The following is a 22194-nucleotide window of genomic DNA, read 5'->3' as shown; positions in this document are numbered from 1 at the left end:
TCCTGCTTATGCAGGGGGTCGGACTCGATGATCTATTGAGGTCCCTTCTGACCCTAACATCTATGAATCTATGAATCTATATTGGCGCTCACACCCACAAAACAAAACAAAAAACAATCTACAAGGGCAGGCTAGAAAGACTTGCTTTGTTACTTTGGACAAGTCATCATTACTTTGGGCAAGTCCCAGCCTCAGGTTTCCTATCCTAAAATGGGTCTGAAAGGATCTGAATGATATATGCAGAAGTTACAAGTTTATTATGCTAGATTCTTTTTCCTATCAGCTGCCCACGCTGGACCAAAATCTGCCTTTGTGTATGCCTACTCACTCAGCATTTGAGAGAGAGGCTTTGAGCACATGAAGAGCAAAGTTTGGCCCATTGCCTTTTCATTACTTTTGGTAGCTGTTTTCCTAACAGGGAAGTAGATTAGAAAGAGAAAGCATTTTAGTTTTTGAAAGTTTGGGATTTATATGCAATTATCATAAATGGATTTTTCAGATCAAAATAATGTGCCTGTTTAAAAAAATAAGATAAAAGGTTTGGTGACAATAGCTATGTTTGCTTAAAAGCATGTTGTGTCTTCATTCCTTCCTCTGATACAATAATGGGTTTCTGTATTTATCAATAGTGCTACTGCTGCTCTATAGGGCTTAGCTGCAGTGATGCATCCTAAATCTCCCAGCAGCTGGGTAAAGTAAACAGTTCTTCAAGACCAAGAAGCTATCTATTTTAACCATCTCTTATTAGACAAATATTTCAGGTTGTGATCATGAGGGTTTTAAGATATTGCACGCATCTTACATTTCAGCTGTATACAATAAGGCCCAGCAAAGCTTTTTGTCAAATCCACACAAACAATCATGCAAAAGGACAATTGGTGTCACGTAATCCTCAACAATGTTGACACCTCTCTATCTCCATGTATTTTTACAAGCCCATTTAAAGAGATGTGTGCATTCTTATAAAGATGAGTTCTGCATTGAGCAACATATGTTCACCATGAGTGAGCAGTGTATCATGCTGTTCGCTATACACATCTGTGCAAAACTGAATGCTGTTAGCTGGGTTGCCACATCTTACCTGTTCTAATGTGAAGAGCTGCCAACTAGCTTATAGAACTAAGTTATGGGAATGTTGTTGGAAAGAGCACATGAAGTTAATAACAGATAACAGTGAAACATCAACTCAGTCTTTGCAAATCTGATTCCAAAAGTAGGACTTCTCCAAATTTGGGGCATTAAATATTTATTTGACCTGGTGGGAGAGAGCATAGTGGTTGTGTGAGGCCACCAGTTGAAGGCATGTTGGTGAAGCTGCCTCAAACAAGATGTCTGTTGGAAGAATAAAAATGGTAAATTTAGGCCTCCAAGAGCTCCATAGAGAGTCCATCCAACATCAGCTGTTGCTGGCAGAAGGAATGGGAATTGGTCTTCTAGCAGCTAGAGCGGCTGGGAGCAGGCAGAAGCCAATCGGCGCCTGTCAGGCAAGATAAAAAAAGGGTTGGTTGCCTCTTCCAGTAGCTGGTTCCAGGTGAAATGGGGACAAGAAGCTGAGCCAGGCCTCTTGATTCCAGCTGCACCTTTTGGTTGAGTCACTGAACGACTGTTGTTCCATGTTGTGGAACGTAAACCCCAGGTGGCTTTCTGGAGCTGGATATCAGTTGACTGCTGTATAATTAATAGGAGGCTGCCTTGTGAGACTGTGACAGGCCTATACGAACACATTCTTATTATTGTTTCCTTTCTCCTCCTGCTCCTGTTCCTTCCACATCCCTGCACCTGCTTATGTGTCTTCTTAAATTGATATAGGGCTTTTGGAGCAGTGACCCTCTTCTATGCTGCCCCTAGCTCTTTGAGATCCAGATTGGGGTAGTGACTCGCAAAGGGAATGTAATACAAAGAAGTGATAAAGGAGGATGGGAGGTGCTTGAAATTGCTGTTTGCTGTATATGATCTTTGAAACACATCCCTGTGGAATTAACTCTTCTCAACATTTCTTGAATTCAGTCCCTACTAAAAAAAAAACCCCAAAACCAAACGTAACTTGGATATGGGAAACCTCTTTTCTTCATGAATCATTCTGTGTTGTAGAGCCTCTCACAGGCTAAGGAATACTGCAATACTGAGCATCTTGGGGGAAGAGGAGGAGAGCATTCTGTGGATTCCTCCATTGTGTGATAATTGTAGAGCACACACTGTTAATTGGCAATGATAATATGGCTATCCACTCATGCTCCATTGTTGTTTCTTTCCAGGGCCCAGTACTGAGCAGGCTTGGAAGGAATAACCTGGCTCAAAAGATTTTGAAAGATGCCGTCCAGATAGAGAACACCAGTCACAAAGCCTGGAACCGCCTGGGGGAAGTATTGCAAACTCAAGGAAACAATGAAGCCGCTGTTGAATGCTTCCTAACAGCCCTCGACCTGGAATCCAGCAGTCCTGTTGTCCCATTCACTGTTATACCCAGGGAACTGTGAAGATCTTCCCTCCAACCTCACAGTCATTCAGTAAGCAGATACGAAGAAACACATGCAGAAGAAACTGTTGGCTAGACACAGAAGTGCAGTTGTAATTTGGAGAGGGGCAAAAAAAAATTCCTAGAACAAGTCTCGCAAGTATGTACTCAGCTGAAAAAAAGAAGTTGAAACACAAGTAGCAAGGAGGAAAGAAAACAATGCCATTTTCATAGGTGCTTGATCCAATCCCAGCTTAATCAGTTGAAAGACTCCTGTTGATTTCAGCAGAGGTTGGTTTGGGCATGAGATGACTAACAGTAGGATAGAAGCTGCTAGGGTGTAGCTATGAAAAGCACTTGTATTTGAAAGGAATTTCTTGTACCTTTCAACCTCATTTGAGAGAGGCTACATTAGAAAAGGAATAACAGGAGCTAAATTCAGACCTGGGGTGAGCAAGTTTATTGAAATTGTGAAAATGCACCCGACTTATTCAGGGGCCAAATTTGGCTCCCTATATGTGTACAGAGTCACTGTAATAAAAAGGGGATATGTCAAAAATCAAATAGTTTTGTAAAAAAGTATCTTAAAAGGCCTGCTAGTTCTGATTTTCTTCCTGCTACTCCAAGCTGCAGACACATGCTATATTAACAATAGTTTTTTCCCAGACTGATTTAATTTGAAAGACACTTTGCTAAGGGCTGCTGTGGTCTGCTGGTGAGCCACAGGCATAAAAAAGCCAAAGATCGAATCGGTTCAAATTTGGACCAGTATTAAAAACTTTTTTTTCTATTTATTTCTTATATTTATTGCAAGGGATTTCATCAGGCTTACTAGTGTTAACAGCCTGAGCTTCACTCTTAGGGCTTATTTATTCCACTGTTGATGAATGGTATATTCTAGGTTTCAAGCAATATAATATATTTATACTGGGCTTTCCATTATTGCTGTCCCTGACAAAGCTTTTTCATAGTCATCTTTATCGTGTATAAAAAAGGGTCTGCATTAGATGGCAAGCAGTTTTAACTGCTGGAAGCAATGTGTGATCTCTTATCTTTCCTTCCACTGTAATTTTTGGATCGGCCATGTAATTTTTGGATCGGCCATTGACACCAAGCCCAATCCTTCAAGGCAGTGGGACCCCTCTTTGCCATGGCACTATTATAGGCCAGCCCTAATTCTGATTGGCTCATTCAGCTACACAAATGATGCTCGAGCTAATTTATGCCAATCGTTCTCCTGTTAGCAGAGAAGTGGCTAAGCTGATCTTCAGCTCCAGGTGGCCATTGCAGGAAGTTCAAGCAGCCTTGAGTTTGTTGTAACATGACACAAAAAAACAATCCTTGTGCAGGGCAGGACAAGGATCCAGGGAGTGCAAAGGTGAACCGTAGGTCATCTTTCCTCACAAACAACCTCTCTTGTCTTGCACGCACTTTACCACCTGGCCTCTTGTTTCCAACTCTCCCTCATTGGTTTTGCACTAAGATACTCTTACCATTTTAGCTCTACCATCTGCTGTCATCTGACTAGGTTACTCCAGAAATACTACCTACATGTGAGAAACATGCCAGATTTATTTGTAAAGACCCTCCAGATATGGGAGCAGACTTGCCATCGGACTTGTTTAAAATTATTTAGAAATTCAGAGATTACTTGAAACATCAGTTCTGCTTTGTCCCCTTCACACCACTTCCAGGACCTGTGCGGAGGCACAACAGGAACTTGCTCCATAAACTTTCCTCCCCTTTCCTCTCCCATAGTTCCCTCCAAAACTCCAGTACCAAAGAGCAGAGACAGATGTTTCACTGGTTGTCTTAATCATCAGTTTATTAGTCTCCTATGCAGATTTTCAGTCAGGTTGATGTGACAGTTCAGATTCCCATCGACTCCACTGAAGCCAGCGTGTTCAAGGACTGGGTTTCCAGCCTGCAGAGTCATTGTAAGGACACAAGAGACATAGATGCCTCTTACACAAGACTGCTGAGGCTATAGGCTGGTTTCCAAGGATACATTGCATTTCCCAGCTACCTTGCCTGTTTCAGTGACACCACTGTAGAGGGAGAAGTGAAAGGAATAGTGCTAGAATTAGGTAAGTGAATTTTGGGAGTGTGAAGCAAAATTAGTCCATTTTTATATAAAAGAACGTTCTAAAGCCTGCCTGCTCAGCAGCTTGGTTGTGAAGGTGGAGACTGTTGCTTTGTCTGTGGGGAGTTATCTGGTTACCTCAGACTTCTCCTCCTCCTCATGTCCTTGTCATAAATTAGATGTTCTCTCCAGAATTGTGCATGTCTGAGATTGTTGATGACATGGTATTTAGCAGATTCATTGGAATCTGACAGAGCCACAAAGCAAACCCTTCTGCTGTGGCAGTTATGAGGGTGCAAGACAGACACCACTCACCTTCTTGTTAGACAAGGCCACATCTGCTTCATCTTCACGCACTTCCTCAGGCTCTACTTCCTGCTTTGAGCCTGCTTCTGAGATCTGACCAACTTGTCAGTGTTCCCTGAAAATGGACAGCATGGACAGGAGAACCACTTTTGCAGGAGCTTGAATGAGCTGGCTGATGAGCGCCAAGAACTTGGCCACATGCAGGTTTTTGTCATACATGGCCATGCACTGGCTAATGTTGACGATCGTGCAGGAGCACCATGTGAAGAAGCCCTGGAACACACAAGCCAGCTTGCTGTCCCAGAGGGGAACCACAACCGGCTTCATCTTGGACTGCTGGTTCTAGCGCAGGGCAGCAATGCAGCAGCCCATTGTGTGCAGAGAGATGTTGATATTATCTGCCCTCGTCATTCGGTCTCTACTCTTCTGGTCCTTGCAATGCCCTGAGCTGGTGAAGTCACACAGGACAGCCCACTCATTTTGGGGACCATCTCACTGCTGCGTCCTCTTAGGTGAAGAATCCAGCTGGAAGAGATCCTGTGACTGTGGCTGGAGTTCTGGTCCAGGTGAGCGCTGCCAAAGCTCTGGTTTTTCAGACCCAGCCTCAGAGCTTCCAGGCCTTGTCAGCATCTCAGACATGGATCCAGTTCAGATCTTGGACACAGGGATTACCATTCTGGTCTTCACACAGCCACAGTGTCTGCCTCTTGTGGCAGACTCTTGTGTTCGGATCAGGCAGAGCTGGCTCCAGCAAGTCACAGATCAGCTTATTGTAAATCTCAAAAAAGAAAAAAAACCCTACAGACTGAATTCTGCTTTCAGGGCCTCCTCTGCAGTAAATCAGCATAAATCAGCATTAGCATTGATTTCTATGCTATGCTACGCAGCAATTGCTGCTTTCCATCAGCTCAGGATTAATTCCCATTCCCTTAAATAGGAGCAGCCCCTTGGATAAGCCTGGAAAAAGAATGTCTGTGCTGCTTCATCGTTTGCTTGTCCTTTCAGCTCTTAAGATATTGCCCCAGTAACACAGGTATAGAGGGAAATGGCTTATAGCAGATACTACTGTAGATATCTTTGTCTTAATTCCATTAGTGACAACTCTAAGACAGTGGCAGCAATGGCAATGGGGTAAGCAGCCAAGTTACAGAGCAGCAGTGGATCTGCTCCAGCTCACGGGTCTGCCATAGTTTTGGATTAAAACATTTTATTAAATGAAAAGGGATTTGAAGCACAAAGCAGCGAGTCCTGTGTCCTCACTGCACATGGACTTGTTAATCTTCACATGTGCAGTCCAGTTTCTGATTTAGAGATGCTGAGGGCTTACATCAGTGGAGATCCATTCAGGTGACTCACCACAGAGATTGAGCTGTGCACCTCTCTTCTACAGAGTATGCGAGAGGAAGGAGTAGGAACAGAAAAGAAGGGGAAATAAAAATGGAAGAATGGCAATCTCTTTGGTTGTTGGTGAGATTACAGGCGCCTTTCTTTTTTATCTGTAACTTGGAATCACAAGCACACACAGCCGCATGGCAAACAAAGTGGTATGCAAACTGAAATAGTCTGAGAACCATTGTAAGGTGGCATCTCTCCACCTGTTCATGTGCTGGTGAAAGGAGATCAGCTTGCCTAATGTGACATGAAAAGCACAATTTTGCATATATTTAACTAATGTTTATTTGCACTTCTTTGGGTTTCGCTTGTTTATAGGATATTAAAACAAAAATCAGTCGTTGCCTTCAGTAAATTCAAACTTTCTCTCTAGGAACATTAGAATTCTCCTAGAGGGCAGGCTTTGAGATATACAAAGCATTTCATAGTTTTACATATGTCAACCAGTCACATAATCCCAGTCCAGGAAGTATGTTGTGTATGTTAAGGAATGTAACTCAACTGCCAGCACGGATCATAGCAAAATGCCTTTGCTATTGTTGAAGTGAACCTGAGTAACTGCCATTAACATTACTGGGCATGATGTGCCTAAAATACCCCTTTCAGTGCAGTAGTAGATGCAATCATGCATATACTAATTAATCTGTGAACTAAAACTGTACACACAATGAATTTGGGTCCAATCCTAGGGGGTTGTTAAGGACTTCCTGAAAGGTGCCAATGATCTTCAACTCCCAGTGATGTGAATGGTGTTGTAGGTGCCATGTTTGCCTCAAGATCCTATCCATAATGGCTGAAAATTTAGAATCCAAGATTGTCTTTCAAAAGAGATGGACCATATGTTTAAGAGAGGTCAGTGACAGAAGGCAGTAGGTATTTTTAAAATGAAACTTCTGTCTATAGCAGTGTCATGAGCTCTACTTCAAATCTTTCTAAGCTAACATGTTACCTCTGTTCTTTGGAAATATGAATACCTATATCCTTTTATTTCTTTTCTGTATATGGAAGGAATGGGTGCGATTAAGGCAAGTCAACGTCTGGGGCCAGAGAATGGGACATTTTAGAATTTTCCTGTTATATCAACTTCTGCAATAATTAGAATTTAATTGACTTAAGGCAGGGGCAGGCAATTATTCTGGCTGGAGGACCACTTAATGAGTTTTGGCAAGCTGTTGAGGGCCGCATGGGTAGACATGCCCCCGGTTGCCATCGTGGGACCAGAAGTCCCACCCCCTGAACTTTGCCACCAGAAGTCCCTCCCCTTGCCCCTGGAAGTGCTCCTTTTGGCAAGAGGACTTGCCATCTTGGAACCAGAAAAAAACAATTTATATTTGAAAAATCAAACATCTTCTACAAACGCGTTAATTTAATTTCAAAAAATATTTTTGTCCTGATTTACATCTGTTTGTGTAATGTACATAGAGGTGATTGTATAATAGCTTAAAATGAAGTCTTACTCTTGTATATTGTGGGAGGGTGTGGGGGGTGGGTATGTGTATATGTGGGGTGTGGCAGAGGATGGATAGGTATGGGGTTTGTGGGATGCTGAGTATGTGGGGGGAGGGTGGCTGGGTTGTGGGTGCATGTGTATGGTGGTGCAAAGGGAGTGTGGGTACATATGTGTGGTGGGGCGCGTGTTGGACCCCACCCCCACAAACACACACCCCAGAGCCCTTGCCACCAGTGGCAGTAGCAGGCAGCGAGGCCTTGGGGCACTCACAGCCCAGGCTCTGCACTCCTTCCAGCCTAGCCCTCAGGCACTGGTGTGGGTCCCATGCTCCCACCCAGCTGTAGTTGCACTCCCACCCACCCGCTTGCTGCCACTTCCCCCTCCCCCCCACCATTTCCCCACCTTCCTGCCCATCGCCGCTGCTCCTCCCCACCTGCCTGCCATTCTAGCAACACAATTCCTAGCTGCATGGCTGGGACACCTTCCCCCCCGCACTCCCTTCTTAGCTGAATTTACACTCTCGGATGGAGGGGGAGGGCAAGGGAACAGCATCCATGGTCGCCAGGCCAAAAGCCTCTGCTAGCCAGAGGCTTCCAGTTAGGGGTGGGGTGGAGGGGGCTAGGGGTGAGGCAGGGCTGGGCAGGACTTGCTGCTGTGGCTGCTAGGTCCTGCTGAGGGCTCCTCCTGGTTCCTGCCATTGCTGACATCTCAGACAGGCAGCCACGGACAGATAACAATTTTTCTTATTTTTTTTTAGGGGCCCTGTGGGCCAGATAGAATAGCCTGGCAGGCCGGATGTGGCCTGCCGGCCATATTTTGCCCACCTCTGACGTAAGGTAAATTGCAACATTATTCCTCCCCGACCCCAATTTTTTGTTTTGTTTTTACTCTGAGTAACCAGGATGACCACAGAGTAAAATGATACAATTTGTTATGATATAATATTGCTTAGATGTTGTGTATGGGAAGTCTGAGGTCTATGTATGTTGAGAAGTACTGGTGCTATCCCTGACCCTTGTGGAACTCCATTCTTCAGAGTTCGTACTCTGCTTTTTCTCTCCTTGGCTAGTAGTGAGTTTAAATGATCTGCTGGAGATTGTGTTCATGGTCAAGCGCATAGCTTGTGGTCAGGTATCATAAAGTACAGTTTGTATTTGAGGCATTGGTGCTATACAGTGTCATAGGCAGCTGTAAGGTTGATAAAGACTATGCCTGTTTTCTACCTCATTTTAAATCCATTTTCTATGTCAGATGTAAGTAATGTAGCTTGGTCAGTGCCAATAAGCTAGTGGAAGAGATGACCTATGGGCAGCAGTGGAGTGGGCCAACCCCTGGGATAGGTCAGACCTATTCCTACAGTGTTTTATACCAACACCAAACGAGACCCCCATTGGACTTGACCTTGACAGACAAGCATGGATTAAGCTGAACAGACTGAGATCTGGATACAGAAGCTTCAAAACAACACTTCACAAGATTAACATCTTGAACGACCCCCTGTGTAAATGTGGTGTTCAAACACAGCACTTAATCAAAAGCTGCAATCTTTACAAATGCCCAGATAGAGTAGACGGAATCTGCACATTGAATAATAATACCAGGCAGTGGCTTATAGATTTGAAAGTTGATATCTGACACCATACAAAAGAGAGAGCACGTATAACATTGAACAGCAAAACTAAAAGTATTTGCTATTTCACTTGCCCAGCAGTTAGATAAATTTTATACTGTTAAAAAAAATGTAGTCATGCATTTCTTTACCAAGTTGCCTCTTCTGAGACAATCTATACAGAAGCACCACAAAACTAAAAAGGCATATCTGCCACTGAAGCAAATCACTGAAGTTACCAGAGCTCTGACAATTTATACTAGCTAAGGATGCATGTGTCCCATGCCCCTCACATGCATCCTTAGCTAGTGAGGGGCATGCATGCTCAGGATGCTAAGGATCATGTGGATGTCAGGATCCTCACATGCTAAGGATGCATGTGGCTCTGTTTTCTACACAGCCACGCACTCATTTGTGTAGAAAACAGAGAGGTACATAGCCAGGGCTGTCACATTCCTGCACTGTACAAAAATCCCAATCTGTTTCTGTTGGTAACAAGTTCATACTACTGATTATCACAGCACTTCAGCACAGCTAATTATCTTTCCTTGATAACAACTAATAAATCCAAATGGAGAACAATCCTGTAGGGTGTTTACTTAAGTTCACTAACTGCATATCAGAGCAGGTGCATCATTGAAAGCTGTGCTTTGGGGTGTAAAATGATTTCATTTAGAAAGTCCTATTTTCAGCAAGTCCTTGTGAAGAAAAGGTTTGGTCATTGTTTAGCGGGGGCAAAGGTGGGGAGGAGGGAGATCAATTTTTTCCCCTTTTTTTTTTTGCCCAACTGACTGACTTCTGATAGTTGCGGTTTATCCTAGAAAAAGCCCTTACAAAAAAGTCCTCACAGAAAAGACCCAGAGGCTGTTGACTGACCTGAATTATACCAACATTTGGCATTTGTGTGCTGAGCATATGAAGAGGAGATTTTTTTCTTCTTAATTTGCTAAGCACTCATCTTGGGGACAAGACTTTGTAAAGGGTATGCAAGCAGCAAAGCTCAGTGAATCTAATCTAGCTCATCGTTTGAATGGCTGTATCAAGCCAGGGCAGGCTCCCAAATATTTTGGCTACCAATAGGGCCTATTTCTCTATCTCCTGCTGCTTTTCTGACCTAAATGCCTTTCCCTTTCCCTGCTCTTAGACCTAGTAACATAAATTGTTGGAAAAACTGTCCAAGAGACCTGTTGTTGGCAACTTGATATGCGATGCAATTAAGACTATATCCAAATTAATTCACATGCACAAGGGGCTGAGTTAAGGTTACATCATCCTCAATTTTGACATTTCCTTGCAGGTGCTTCATGGTGCAGTCTGAATGGACTGTTAACGTAGGGGAATTGGATCTCTTTTTTTGTCTTTAATATGAAAAAAGAATGTTAAATTACAAGATGCTTTCACCAGATGAATTAATTATCCGGGGGAAAGCAGGGGGGAAGAGTTCCTTGTACACAGTCATTTCCTGCTGCTTTAAATTCTTTTAATGTGTTCACTCCACAAAATATTTCAAGCATTATGAAGCCAGTATTTTTATATTAATTGGAACCTAATGCACCCAGTGAGTTACCAGTTGCAAAAGGCATTTTGGCATATGCACAGCAGTTCATGGGAAAAGCTGTAGTTAAGCCTACAAGTAGAACAGAAACAAATACTTCCATTGAGAACTGAAACAAGAGAAGGAATAATGTGGCCTTTGGTGTTTGGCTTTATTGAGATTGAAATGCTGCTGTTAATAGAAGAAAGGGATGCTGGGATTCTTAACTATACAAATGCCATTGTTATTTTCCTACAAATTATAGTTGTAGGTTTGATGGATATTGGCCACTGGTTTCCACTACAGTTGTACTTCTGGTTCCATATAAGTTCACAGGTCTTCTCTCAAGTCTCCAGAGGCTTCTCCTATATAAGCTGAAGCCTATCCATAAGGATGAAGTTGCTGTTTAAAAACTAGCCCTTTTTCATATCAGAATGGGAGCAAATAGGGCAGTCACAATTGCAGGCAAAACCTTTAGTGGTAGTATGTATAGTGCAACTGGCCTAGAATGAGGCTCTGTGGTTGCTGACTTTTGTACTTCCACAGCAGAAGTGTGTTGTTCTCCCCACCCTCCCCCCCATGTGTATTCTGTAAAGGAAAGGATCATTCCCACTTCCTCTCTACCTCATGCACAGAGGCTTGCTGTCTACATGTAGGTGTATAGGGAATTTCAAGGTCTTCCCTTCCAAGTAGTTTTCCAAACAAAATCAGGCCGACTCAAGGGATGAAAACTCTCAGTATACTTAGGTCAAAATCACTCCCCCTTGCAAATGAATTTTCATCTTGTTAGCGCTTGTGCTGTCCCCATCCTACCAGCTATCCAGTAACCCAGAGTCAAATCAGGATAGAGTGGCTCCCTCCCTCCCTGAGGTCATGAAGCCCTAATTGAACAGAAAGCGATTTCAGCTGGATTCCAGTGAGAACCCAAGTGCACTATTAGCATTCAAAGCAAGTGTTTTTATAAATTTGACTTGCTGGAATTGGGCACAGAGCTAGCTTTTTCTGGCTGTGCACAAGAGGGGTCACCTCAGCCTTTCACTGAACTTACCGTTCTCTAAGCAACTTGTCTTTCCATTGCTGTACTCTCTCCTGCAGCACCTGTAAAGCTTATGTAGTTGGTCTAATGAAAGATAGGTATCACATCTACCCAAAGAGCCTTGTTTGTAAAGCATCACAAATTCAAAGGGATTCTTTTGTGATGAATCTGCCAGGTCCCAGCAACCCTACAAGCTTTGCTGAATATGGACTATACTTATATGCTTCTGTGGAGTAAAGCAAGTCTTGCCAGAGAACGTATAAAAAAAATGGATTACTGTATTTCACTGAGGAAACTGTACAGGTGACTACATAGTCTAAATGAGTGCAACATGGGTTAGTTTAAAGAGATTTAAGTACACAAATTTGAATGTGGCCCCACTTAAAAATACCATAAATGGTGACAAATGAGCAAGATCATTTGTATTCTGCCAATTTAATAGTCATGGGATATTGTGCTTCAGTGAACAGTCTGGAATAGAGTTGCCAATTGTGTGTCCTACAGCCTGTCCTAAAGGAGCTGAACTTGGATCACTCAGGTATAAAATAAAAAAGTCATTTCCTTTATTGGAGGGTTTCTTACAACAAAAGTTTAGTCCTGCAACTGATACACCTATCCCAAGAGTGATAACAGATTAGAAATAATTTACAGGAGAGCCCAGGCAAATATAAGCCAGGCCCCTGCAAACTCCTGGCTCTCAACTCTTTGTGATCTTTCACACTCTCTCTCCCAGAGAGTCATTCTTGTACTCAGTTGTCATGCGAGAGACAAACACACCCCCTCTCCAAATTCACAATAACGGGTAGCATTTCAGGAAAATATGAGTTCCAGGGTTTAATGACAGTCTGGTCAGAGTAGGTTAAAGGTGATTTTGCGAGCAGTGTAAAAGGCATTGTCTAGCAGAGGCAATTAGCTAATGAACTGTTGCCTTGCAAGAGTATCCAAGGCTGCAAATCCTCTTGTTCTAGGTTGACAGCATATTGTCTCAGATTCTTCTCTTGGGTTTCCAAAGAGGAACCAACTAAATTCAAAAAGCAAGTGCTCTTTTTCCCAGTACAGTGGTGCTGCTCTTCCCTGCTACCTTTTCTGTAACAGTAGGATGAGAAGGTAAAATAAGGATTCAGAGACTTGGCCAGGATCTCTTAGGACAAGCCCTAAGTAGGGTCTGCAAATAGAAATGGAGAAGTAAGAAATGAGGATCCTTTCTCAGGTCACAAGGCAAAGCCTTGCACCATCATAGATTCATAGATGTTAGGGTCGGAAGGGACCTCAATAGATCATCGAGTCCGACCCCCTGCATAGGCAGGAAAGAGGGCTGGTTCAGATGACCCCAGCTAGATGCATATCCAACCTCCTCTTGAAGACCCCCAGGGTAGGGGAGAGCACCACCTCCCTTGGGAGCCCGTTCCAGACCTTGGGCACTCGAACTGGGAAGAAGTTCTTCCTAATGTCCAGTCTAAATCTGCTCTCTGCTAGCTTGTGGCCATTATTTCTTGTAACCCCCAGGGGCACCTTAGTGAATAAATACTCACCAATTCCCTTCTGTGCCCCCGTGATGAACTTATAGGCAGCCACAAGGTCACCTCTCAAGCTTCTCTTGCGGAGGCTGAAAAGGTCCAGTTTCAATAGTCTTTCCTCATAGGGCTTGGTCTGCAGGCCCTTAACCATATGAGTGGCCCTTCTCTGGACCCTCTCCAGGTTATCCGCATCCCTCTTGAAGTGCGGCGCCCAGAATTGCACGCAGTACTCCAACTGCGGTCTGACCAGCGCCCGATAGAGGGGAAGGATCACCTCCTTGGATCTATTCGTCATGCATCTGCTGATGTACGATAAAGTGCCATTGGCTTTTCATCATTACACCAGACAACTTTCTTTTGTTCTGTTAGTAGCACATCACATCACCTCCCATTAGGGCTGTACCACATAGAAAGAAACACATTTTTGCTTTCCCACTCATTTGGTTACATTTGGGCAAACGTGCTACATCAAAAAGTCGGTAACTAGGGCATCGACTGTAGACATTTGTAGTGGTAGAATTGTCAAGCCACTTATGAAAATTTTCTTGGTTTAGACACGTGCAAGTGGCAACATATAAAGCAGTGTTTCTCAGCTAGGATGTCACTCAAATATTAGCATTGTTGTGTATGCAAACGCTCACAAGATAAATCCAGAGATTTCCAATAGGAATCCAGTGTCAAAAACATTCCCGCTGCGTTTCTCTCCCCCCCCGAGTCCTTTGCAACAGAACAAGTGCTTTATTACTTTTTCATAGTGAAGAAATGAGTGAAAGCTAAGAGCTGGGATTTTCTGAGGGACACCTTGAGTCTAAAAAAAAAAAAAAAAAGTTGCAAACCACTGGTATAAAGAGATTTGGGTATCAAAAATTAAAGATGTGTGTGTTCATTTATTTTGCAATCTGCTTTTCTGCCACTTGGTTTTGTTTAGGGCTGCACAAATAATTAATTTTTCAATTTGGCCAGTGAACTGAAAGATCAAAACAAAGACACCAAAACAAGATGCTTTTGGCTTCTCTGAAAGCTTAACATTCTTGACAAAAAACAAACCAACCAAGAGTTGCTTGAGTTAGGCTGAAGAAAGGATTTTGGCTGAGAAGAAATACATTTCATTTCTAAATTGCTTTGTTTGCTTGTTTTAACTCTTTTTGCAAGTTATGCTTTGGTAATTTTTGAAAACATGAATTTGAAACAAAAATTTGAGGCTTCAAATTATCTTTATCTTTCCAGTCAGAGCCATTTACTAAGCTAAGCCACAAGTAGCCTGAGTTCCAATTGATACTGCCTTTTGGTCAAATAAATTATTAATAAAATAACATAAAAAATAAAAAAAAATCTCTCTCAACTTTTGCTCTTATTTCTGGCTAATGCTAGAGCTCATTTTGTCAAACGTTTTTGAGTCACCCAAATATTTTCCTGCTCTCCTATACTGCACAACTGTCAAACCCTATAAACACAGTTCAATGGATTTCACTAGCAGGAAATTGTTGCTGAAGTTTCCAGTTGTTTCTATTATACTCCAGCGAGCTGCTTCTTATGCCCACATGTGACATTTTTCACCAATGATTTCACAAGTGAGTCAGTCCAGTAGGGTGCATCCACACATGCAAGCACTTTCAGCAACTCAATTAGAAGCAGTGCAAATTTGAGCCGGGGCTTTTTGCTTCAGCGCATGTGCTCAGACACGCACACTGTTGTGGAGCAAATTGTACCACTTGAGGCAAAATAACCCTGCCTGGCTCCTGGATCTTCAGCCAGGGGGAGCTAGAGGCTGGGGCCAGCACCTGTGCTGTCCCCAGCAGTATAAAAAGCTGCTCTGGCAAGTAGCTCAGGGCTACTAGCTCTTAGGAGCTTCTGGGGCCCAGCCAGTTGATACGTGGGGACACTACCCCTTGTGCCAGCTGGACTGCTGAAGCAACCCTGAGAGAGCTCCCTGCCCCCTTTACCCACTGCAGCAGTCTGGCAGTGGGGGCTGGTGCCTGGCTATGACCTGCTGTGCACCTGCCAGACATGTAATCCTAAGGCTGCACACCTGCCAGACCTGGATGGGGACTGCACAGCCTCCTGGGCTGTGGCATGGGCACTGTAGCAGAGACACCTATGCCTCTGGTCCAGCTGCCAGTGGGCCATGGCTGCATAGTTGGTTTTTGTGCAGCACTGCTGCCATCTGCGCCCCCGTCCTGCCATCTGGGCAGCTATGACTTAGATGTTCTCAGTGTGGTGCCCTGGTTTGAATTGTCAAATCATGTCCTCCTCACCCCAAATGGCTAGGAAGTGAGCCACCTCATTTGCCCTGAGCAGGCTCCTCTGCCTGCATACTGCTACTTGCCTTACTAGCAGGAATTCTGGTGATCCCTATTAAAACACTGAAAATTCTCTGATTAAAAAAATCCCAAATTCACTTCTTAAAATACCCCAAAATCCATGTTCTTCTACAATTAAAAAAAAAGACCACTTTTATATATATATATATATATATATATAGAATGGTCTTTTTTTTTTAATTGTGGAAGAACATATATATATATATGTATATATATATGAATGAGAGAGAGAGATATCAGTTGGACAATGTTTTATTGATATATTTACAATTTAAAAGCAGTTTGGAAGCCTATCAGTGTCGCTATCATCATAATAAAATAAACTCTAAATATCTATATGCTTTGATTTTGCTTTTGGTTTTCTTATCATGGGAAATTAGAGCTCCCCCTGACTCCTTCACTAACGAGGATGTGGGGACAGCTGCCCCTGCAGCCACAGCTCCTTCCAGCAGGTTTCATCCTGTCTGGCAGCTGGGCATGCTGGGTGTGTGATGGGGGGATGTGAGGTTTGCAGGAGCGGGGTGAGGGCTGTATGGGTGTGGGCTGTATGGATGGGTGTGAGGGGATATGGAGGGATTCTGCAGCAGGGGGAGTGGATAGAGCCTTTGGGGGTCCCCCCCTCCCCGACCCCTTACTCGCCGGCACCGGAGCCCTGGCGCCGAACACATGGCCTCGCCAGCTGCATGTTTCAGCACCAGGGCGAGGAGCAACCATGGAGATGCTCTGGCAGCCAGAGTGTCTCTATGGAGGACCCAGCCTCCATAGAGGTCCCGGACCTTGCCCTGCGCCACTTTAAGCTTCAATTTTTTTAGACCCCTGGATATCCAGGGGTCTGATTTTCTCCCCGCACTGCAAACTTGCAGCACAGGGAACGTTTTTTCATTCCCTCATGTGACTGTTGCCCTGCCTCAAAGGGGTTTGAGGTGGGGCAAGAGGCACATGCGCACTCACGTGGATGTGCCCATAAAGTCCCAAAGTACACATTTAGTATTTGCTAGCCTAGCTATGCAACATGATTGTACGATGGAGAATGCACACGCGCACACAGCTTCACATAAGTGGTATGAACCACAACGTATGGCAGTTGTTACAGAGGCATAATGGGCAGAGCTGGTCAACTAGTGATAAAATAGTTTTCTACCATCCTGTCTCCCTCGAGAGTTGGTGCCCAGGGCTTCTGCCCCAGTTGCCTCCTTTTCAGTCATGCTACTACACTGAGCACATGCTGAAACTGTTGATATTTAAGAGCAATATCCCTTTTTACTTTCACTTTGGAGCTTTGCAGGCTGTAAGATGACCAATCAAGGGTCTGTCAGGACTGCAGTTAAAGACTGTGGTCAAAAAAAAAAGTTCCCCGTGACAGCAGCTCGTGAACAGCTAGCTCAACTGGCAAGCTCAGATACTAATGATAGAGTAGTCATGGCAATGTGTGCTCAGTGCAGGTTACAAAGCCTTCCCAAGACCCTGGCTTGCACTGAGCTGCATGCTGCTGTGGCCAACCCTTGGACAGTCATGTATGTCAAGCACTTCAAATCCAGCAGTGGGTGGAGACCGGGAAGCTCTGCACACTTCTCAGCCTCCAGAGGTCCCACCAACAGCAGAGTGCAGGCATGTGCTCACTGGCTGATTTCCCTGCTTCCTCTCACTGCTTCCCTTGGGGGAAACAGGACTGTAGGATGCCAGAGGACCACTGGAGTGTACAGTCATTTCAAGAATGCCATTTTTCAAGCGTGCATGTCTGTTCCCTTAGGAGCACTTCAAACAGCATCTCTGTCCATGGCTTGAGACTGCTTGTATCTACATGAGCTGCTTAAGCACAGTCCCCCTTGCATGTCACTGCCATCCTTTACTATTCAGTCCGAAACAGTTGCTTTGAGGTTTCCAGTCTAGTTCTGCTTGAACATTTAGTTGGAGAGAGCTTAATGACTTAAAAAGTCATTGAAGAATCCAGCTCAAGTCAAAGTTGCAGTATGCTCAGGGACGATGCTAGATTTTCTCTTTCATGGCTGGAATTTGTATCTGTGGAAAAAGATTCAACCCACGCACACATTCTGTTGGAAGAAGGAAAGAGAAAGGAGGAGGAGGAGGAGGAGGAGGGGGAGAAGAGAGAACTAAAAGGAAATGCAAAAAAACTCTACAGAGGCAGCCTTGGACTACTGAATAAGACTCCCCACCCTATGCCCAAATATACTTTACTGTCCCACCACATTTAAATGTTGGCTAAAATACCAAACCAAACTGTTTATGTACATTTTCAAATATGATGATAATTACACTAAAATCAACAAGCTAGCTAAGTACTGATTTTTTTTTCAATGATCAAAACTAATCAGAGTCAAAATGCCAAAAGAGATGAGAAACTTATATTTGGGCAGTGAACCTTTAACATCTGATGGATGTTTGTAACTCCAATATCTGAATTCTTCAACTTTTCTGAAGTAAAATAAAATTTTAAAAGTAAGATTCGTGTTAAGACATAAATACAATTCACATGAAAAGAAGTGTGACATCTTGGAACTAGTTTGGGTGAAGAACATAAGACCTAAACTCCAATGGTGTGATGGCAAGGATTAGAAGTTATTTGTCTGTGACACATAAGGAATGCTGGAAGTTTTCCAGAGTTGTATTTTTTGAACTTTATGAATTCAGCAGAATGGGAAAGGGTTGGGTTTTAAGCAAAGGGAGTAACAGACAGGCACACTCTAGGAATAAGGCTCTTTTCTGAATTCTAATAAGGTACCCTGCTAAGCCTTATGAGCATGTTATCATTTACTATTATCACAAGATAATCTGATGTTACATCTGTGGACCCATTTATACCAGGCACAATATATTTTCTGCTTGGAAGTATCCATTGAAACTTAAGTTAGCTGGCTTCATTTGTCTTTACAAATTACATCCGTTGAATGGTGAGTTTTTATAAATGTACATTTCAATTGCGTCATTCCATGTGTGAAAACACTTCATATTGCCCCTGAGAAATCTAACAATCTCTCCCGCTATGCAGGGTTAACCTGTTGTAACCTCCAACAAGAAGTGAAACTTTCACATTGCCCAAAGATGACTGAAGTCCGTTGATCCATAACTATTCTAAATTAGCAATTTCCTATGAGCTGCTTCTTTTACATATTGTATAATGAAACGCCAGAGCCAAGAGATTAGGAGAATTTAAACTTATTTATTCCTCATTCTGATTTTCCCAGAGCCTTCTGCTGACTTTATTGATAACATTTGGAATACTTCCTGTCACGCCCCAGTGTGTTTCCCACCCCACAAGTATTATTTATAGCTGAATTCACAAGATACGGCAAGAAAGGTAAAATAATAGATCAGGCTGATTTGGGGAACAGCTGCCAAAACTGGGGGGGTAGGGGAACACTTCTTTTGTCTGCTTGCTCTGTTCAGGTAACTAGTAATAAAGCTGAGACATGCTGACCGAGATATCTTCATTAATCTTTAGGACCTGTATGACTAAAGTTCTGGCCTTTTAATATGTTCCAATACTTTGCCAGCCTCGCCTATTATAGCCACAGTCACAGAGGTCACTGGGTGCTGTCATTTATGTCACCCCCTTAAAAAAAATAAATAAATAAATAAATAAAAAATCATCACTCTTTAGACTAATCATTTACCCTTAATTTCAGGCTGACGTGATCCAAATAACAATGTTTTGAAAGCTCTGTTATTATAGATGATACTTAATTATTCAGACTATAAAAGGGTTTGTCCTACAGACTCCTGGGGCATTTATACACATGGTCTGGGAATGTGTGTGGGTGGGGGCGAGGGGGGCATTTTAATTACTAATTAAAGTACCTGGAACTTCATGTGCAGCAGCATCCCCTTGCAGAAAAATGGCAATGGGGGCACTTTAAAGCTCATTGAACAAGCATTAGTTTAGAGATGCACCAATACATCAGTCCATATTGTATCAGCACTGATCAAAAGAAAATTGACGTTATCAGCAATCAGCTTTTTTTGGCCGAAGTGGCCAATAATGTCACTGATAAATGTTGCATGCATGCATGCAGCCTGGCTTGCATCCTGTCACATGGCCAGTAACACAGCCTGTCAGCTTAGAGACCAGCATCTGGCCAGTAAGTCTGTGTGGGGAAAGGGGCAGGGAGCAGATCAAGGCCCCCACAGTGAGGGAGGGAGTAGGGCTGGGACAGAACCATGGTCAGCTCATCCAGGGGATGTTGGGGCTGGGGAAGAAGAGGAGAGCTGCGCCAGCCTCTTCCCGGTGTGGGGGCTGGGCTGGGGCTGCACTCGGGGCAGAGTGAGTGGCAGCATGGAGGGGGGGGGGGTGCTACAGGGTGGTTACAGCGAATTTTGGGGTGGCTGTAGTCCACCCTGTAGCCCCCTCCCAGCACTGCCGTCACTCACTGGAACAGCCCCTGGCTCTAAGCACACAGCCCACCCTTGCCCCATGATTTGTGCATATGCCCCCCGTGCTTTCTCTGGGGTACACACAGTGGTGGGAGCTGCCCTTCACCCCTGAGATGAGCTGCCCGTAGCTCTGTCCCACACCCTGCCTGGGCAGCGCCTGCCTCTGCCTCACAGCCCCACTCCCTCCGTCACCATGGGGGCCTCCATCTGTTCCCCCCATGCCCCTTCTCCCCCCCAGACTCACCAGCCAGATGCTGCTCTCCAAGCTACTGGGCTGCATATTGGCAATCGGATTGTTACTGGCCGATATGGCTGGTTAATAAATTGGCCATAAAAATCTTTATCAGTGCACCATACTTTAGTTAAAGTGCCCCCACTGCCATTTTTCAGCATGGGGACACTGATGCATGTGATGCTGGAGCGCAGTAATTGCCATGTTCCAGCAGACTCGATTAATCAAGTCTGCTCCAACGCATTGTAATTACGACATGTCAGAGCAGCCTTGCTGCACATGTATAGGCACCCCTGGTAAAGCCACATTTTGCTGGTGTTTATATTAGATATAAATCTAGAGAAACTCCCTGGAAAGCAGCAGGCTTGATTCTTCACTGTTTTACACCTGCTCTAGCCACACAGTCCCATGCAGAATGAAGGTAACTTAGTCTCTTGGGTCAGTGCTAACTTTGAACAAGCATAGATGAGTCACAAAGTAGAAAGGCAGAAGAGACTCAGGTCCCAAATCAGCCTCAAGGTTACTGATCTCAGACAGCATAGTCTGACCCAATATGCCTTAGGACCCAAATCCACTGGCATTTTTCACTGGAGTGAATCTGGATGACTCTCTACAGACATCCAGCCTAACAAGCCCAATTTTTTCACTGCCTTCCATCCCCTAGTGACTTAAAACCGGGGGCAGATCAAGGGGGGGGGTTCACTGGTGCACTTGCACTCCCCTAGGATTCTTACCCACCCAAAGTTGAAAACCAACTGCCTAGCAGCAGCAGCATTTCTACTCAGGCAGGGCTGAGGGAGTCGCTCGACTTTATGGCCCATTAAAATCTACCTGATCCTTTCTAAACGCTTCACTCCATAGGGATTAACAACCCTCTCCTCTAATGGTGCTCATGTTCCACCAATCAAGCTGCCATTTGTTCTACAAGTCTGCTGTTGGTTAGGTGCTCCTGGTATTGAAGCTCCTATTTCACAGCCCTGCAGGCTGTTTTTAATTGATTCCAATGAAGTTATATTTCTTTTTGCTTCAATCTTAAACTGAATACACCCCTAGGTCCCTGGCCTGTTAGTAAAGCTTCTAGTTTATTTTCAACTGGAGAAAAATGCATGTTGTGTTATATGCGAGGATGCACCTCACTATCTGTACCCCGCCCGTGTTCAAAATCCTAGCAACACCCATGCTTACAACCATACAAAGTACAAGTCATCCAGAGAGTCACATCAATTGACACTGGCTGTTTCCTCCAGAACCAAAAGTAGGCTCATGCTCATCCCGGGGGCTGACTCCAATTCTTTTCTCTATGCTCCAAGAGAGCAGGCCAGACAGATCTACCATGCTTACTAAAGTTTGTCAAAGAATGCTAGATTCCCCAGAAACAGGAAGAGGCTCACTGTTAACATGCTTAGTAGAATTTACCACCAAGTGAGGCACCCAGATTTGCACACGGCAAACCCAAGAATGGGATCCACAGGACAGCAGGCTGTGCGGGGAGCTCCCTAAGCTAGCTGCAGATAGGGACTGGGCTAGAGTTTCCCCCTTTTAACAAGTTAGGTGCTTAGCTTAGGCTTGTCCTAGTCAGATCTCCACTCAGGATTTATAGCCACAACCCCTTTCCTCCATTTAGGCACTCAAGCCCTGTCAGTAGCATTTCTAAAGCATGCCACAAACAGAGGAGGGGAAAATGTTAGTGGCTTTTCTCTTTTATCCAGTAGTTCAGTGACCGAAGCACTCACCTGGAATGTGGGAGACCCAAGTCCTTTCTTTGTCCAATGTGGAATAGGGATTTGAATCCAGGTCACTGTCTAGTGAAGATCTCTAGCCATCAGGCTGCAGTTACCTGCAAGTGAGGACTTTTCAGTCTCTCCTGCTG

At 44.1% G+C, this 22194-nt stretch overlaps 1 protein-coding gene and 1 long non-coding RNA gene across 6 annotated transcripts in view; one reads left to right on the top strand and one right to left on the bottom strand.

The window, feature by feature from the left end:
- The window catches only part of TTC7A (tetratricopeptide repeat domain 7A), a 321743-nt gene that overhangs the window by 276782 nt on the left and 22767 nt on the right, over positions 1–22194 (top strand). For 3 of the 4 annotated variants that reach the window (XM_025203451.1, XM_014520074.2, XM_014520169.2), the window contains one exon: positions 2256–6863. In XM_025203451.1, coding sequence (XP_025059236.1) covers positions 2256–2477 — 222 coding nt within the window. In that variant the 3' untranslated portion in view covers positions 2478–6863. Of the gene's footprint in view, positions 1–2255; positions 6864–22194 lie in introns of those variants that run through there. The other variant, XM_025203549.1, reaches the window with a different exon arrangement.
- LOC106722231 overlaps positions 16877–22194 on the bottom strand; it is a 25753-nt gene continuing 20435 nt past the window's right edge. Inside the window, exons 2-3 of one of the 2 annotated variants that reach the window (XR_001358067.2) lie at positions 22058–22161; positions 16877–17754 (exon numbers count right to left, since the gene is read on the bottom strand). This is a non-coding gene — a long non-coding RNA (uncharacterized LOC106722231). The remainder of the gene's footprint in view (positions 17755–22057; positions 22162–22194) is intronic. The other variant, XR_001358068.1, reaches the window with a different exon arrangement.

The sequence above is a fragment of the Alligator sinensis genome, unplaced genomic scaffold (assembly GCF_000455745.1).
Source record: "Alligator sinensis unplaced genomic scaffold, ASM45574v1 scaffold131_1, whole genome shotgun sequence".
Lineage (NCBI taxonomy): Eukaryota > Metazoa > Chordata > Crocodylia > Alligatoridae > Alligator > Alligator sinensis.
Note: the sequence above shows the minus strand (reverse complement) of the source record. Positions and strands in the feature narration are given on the sequence as shown.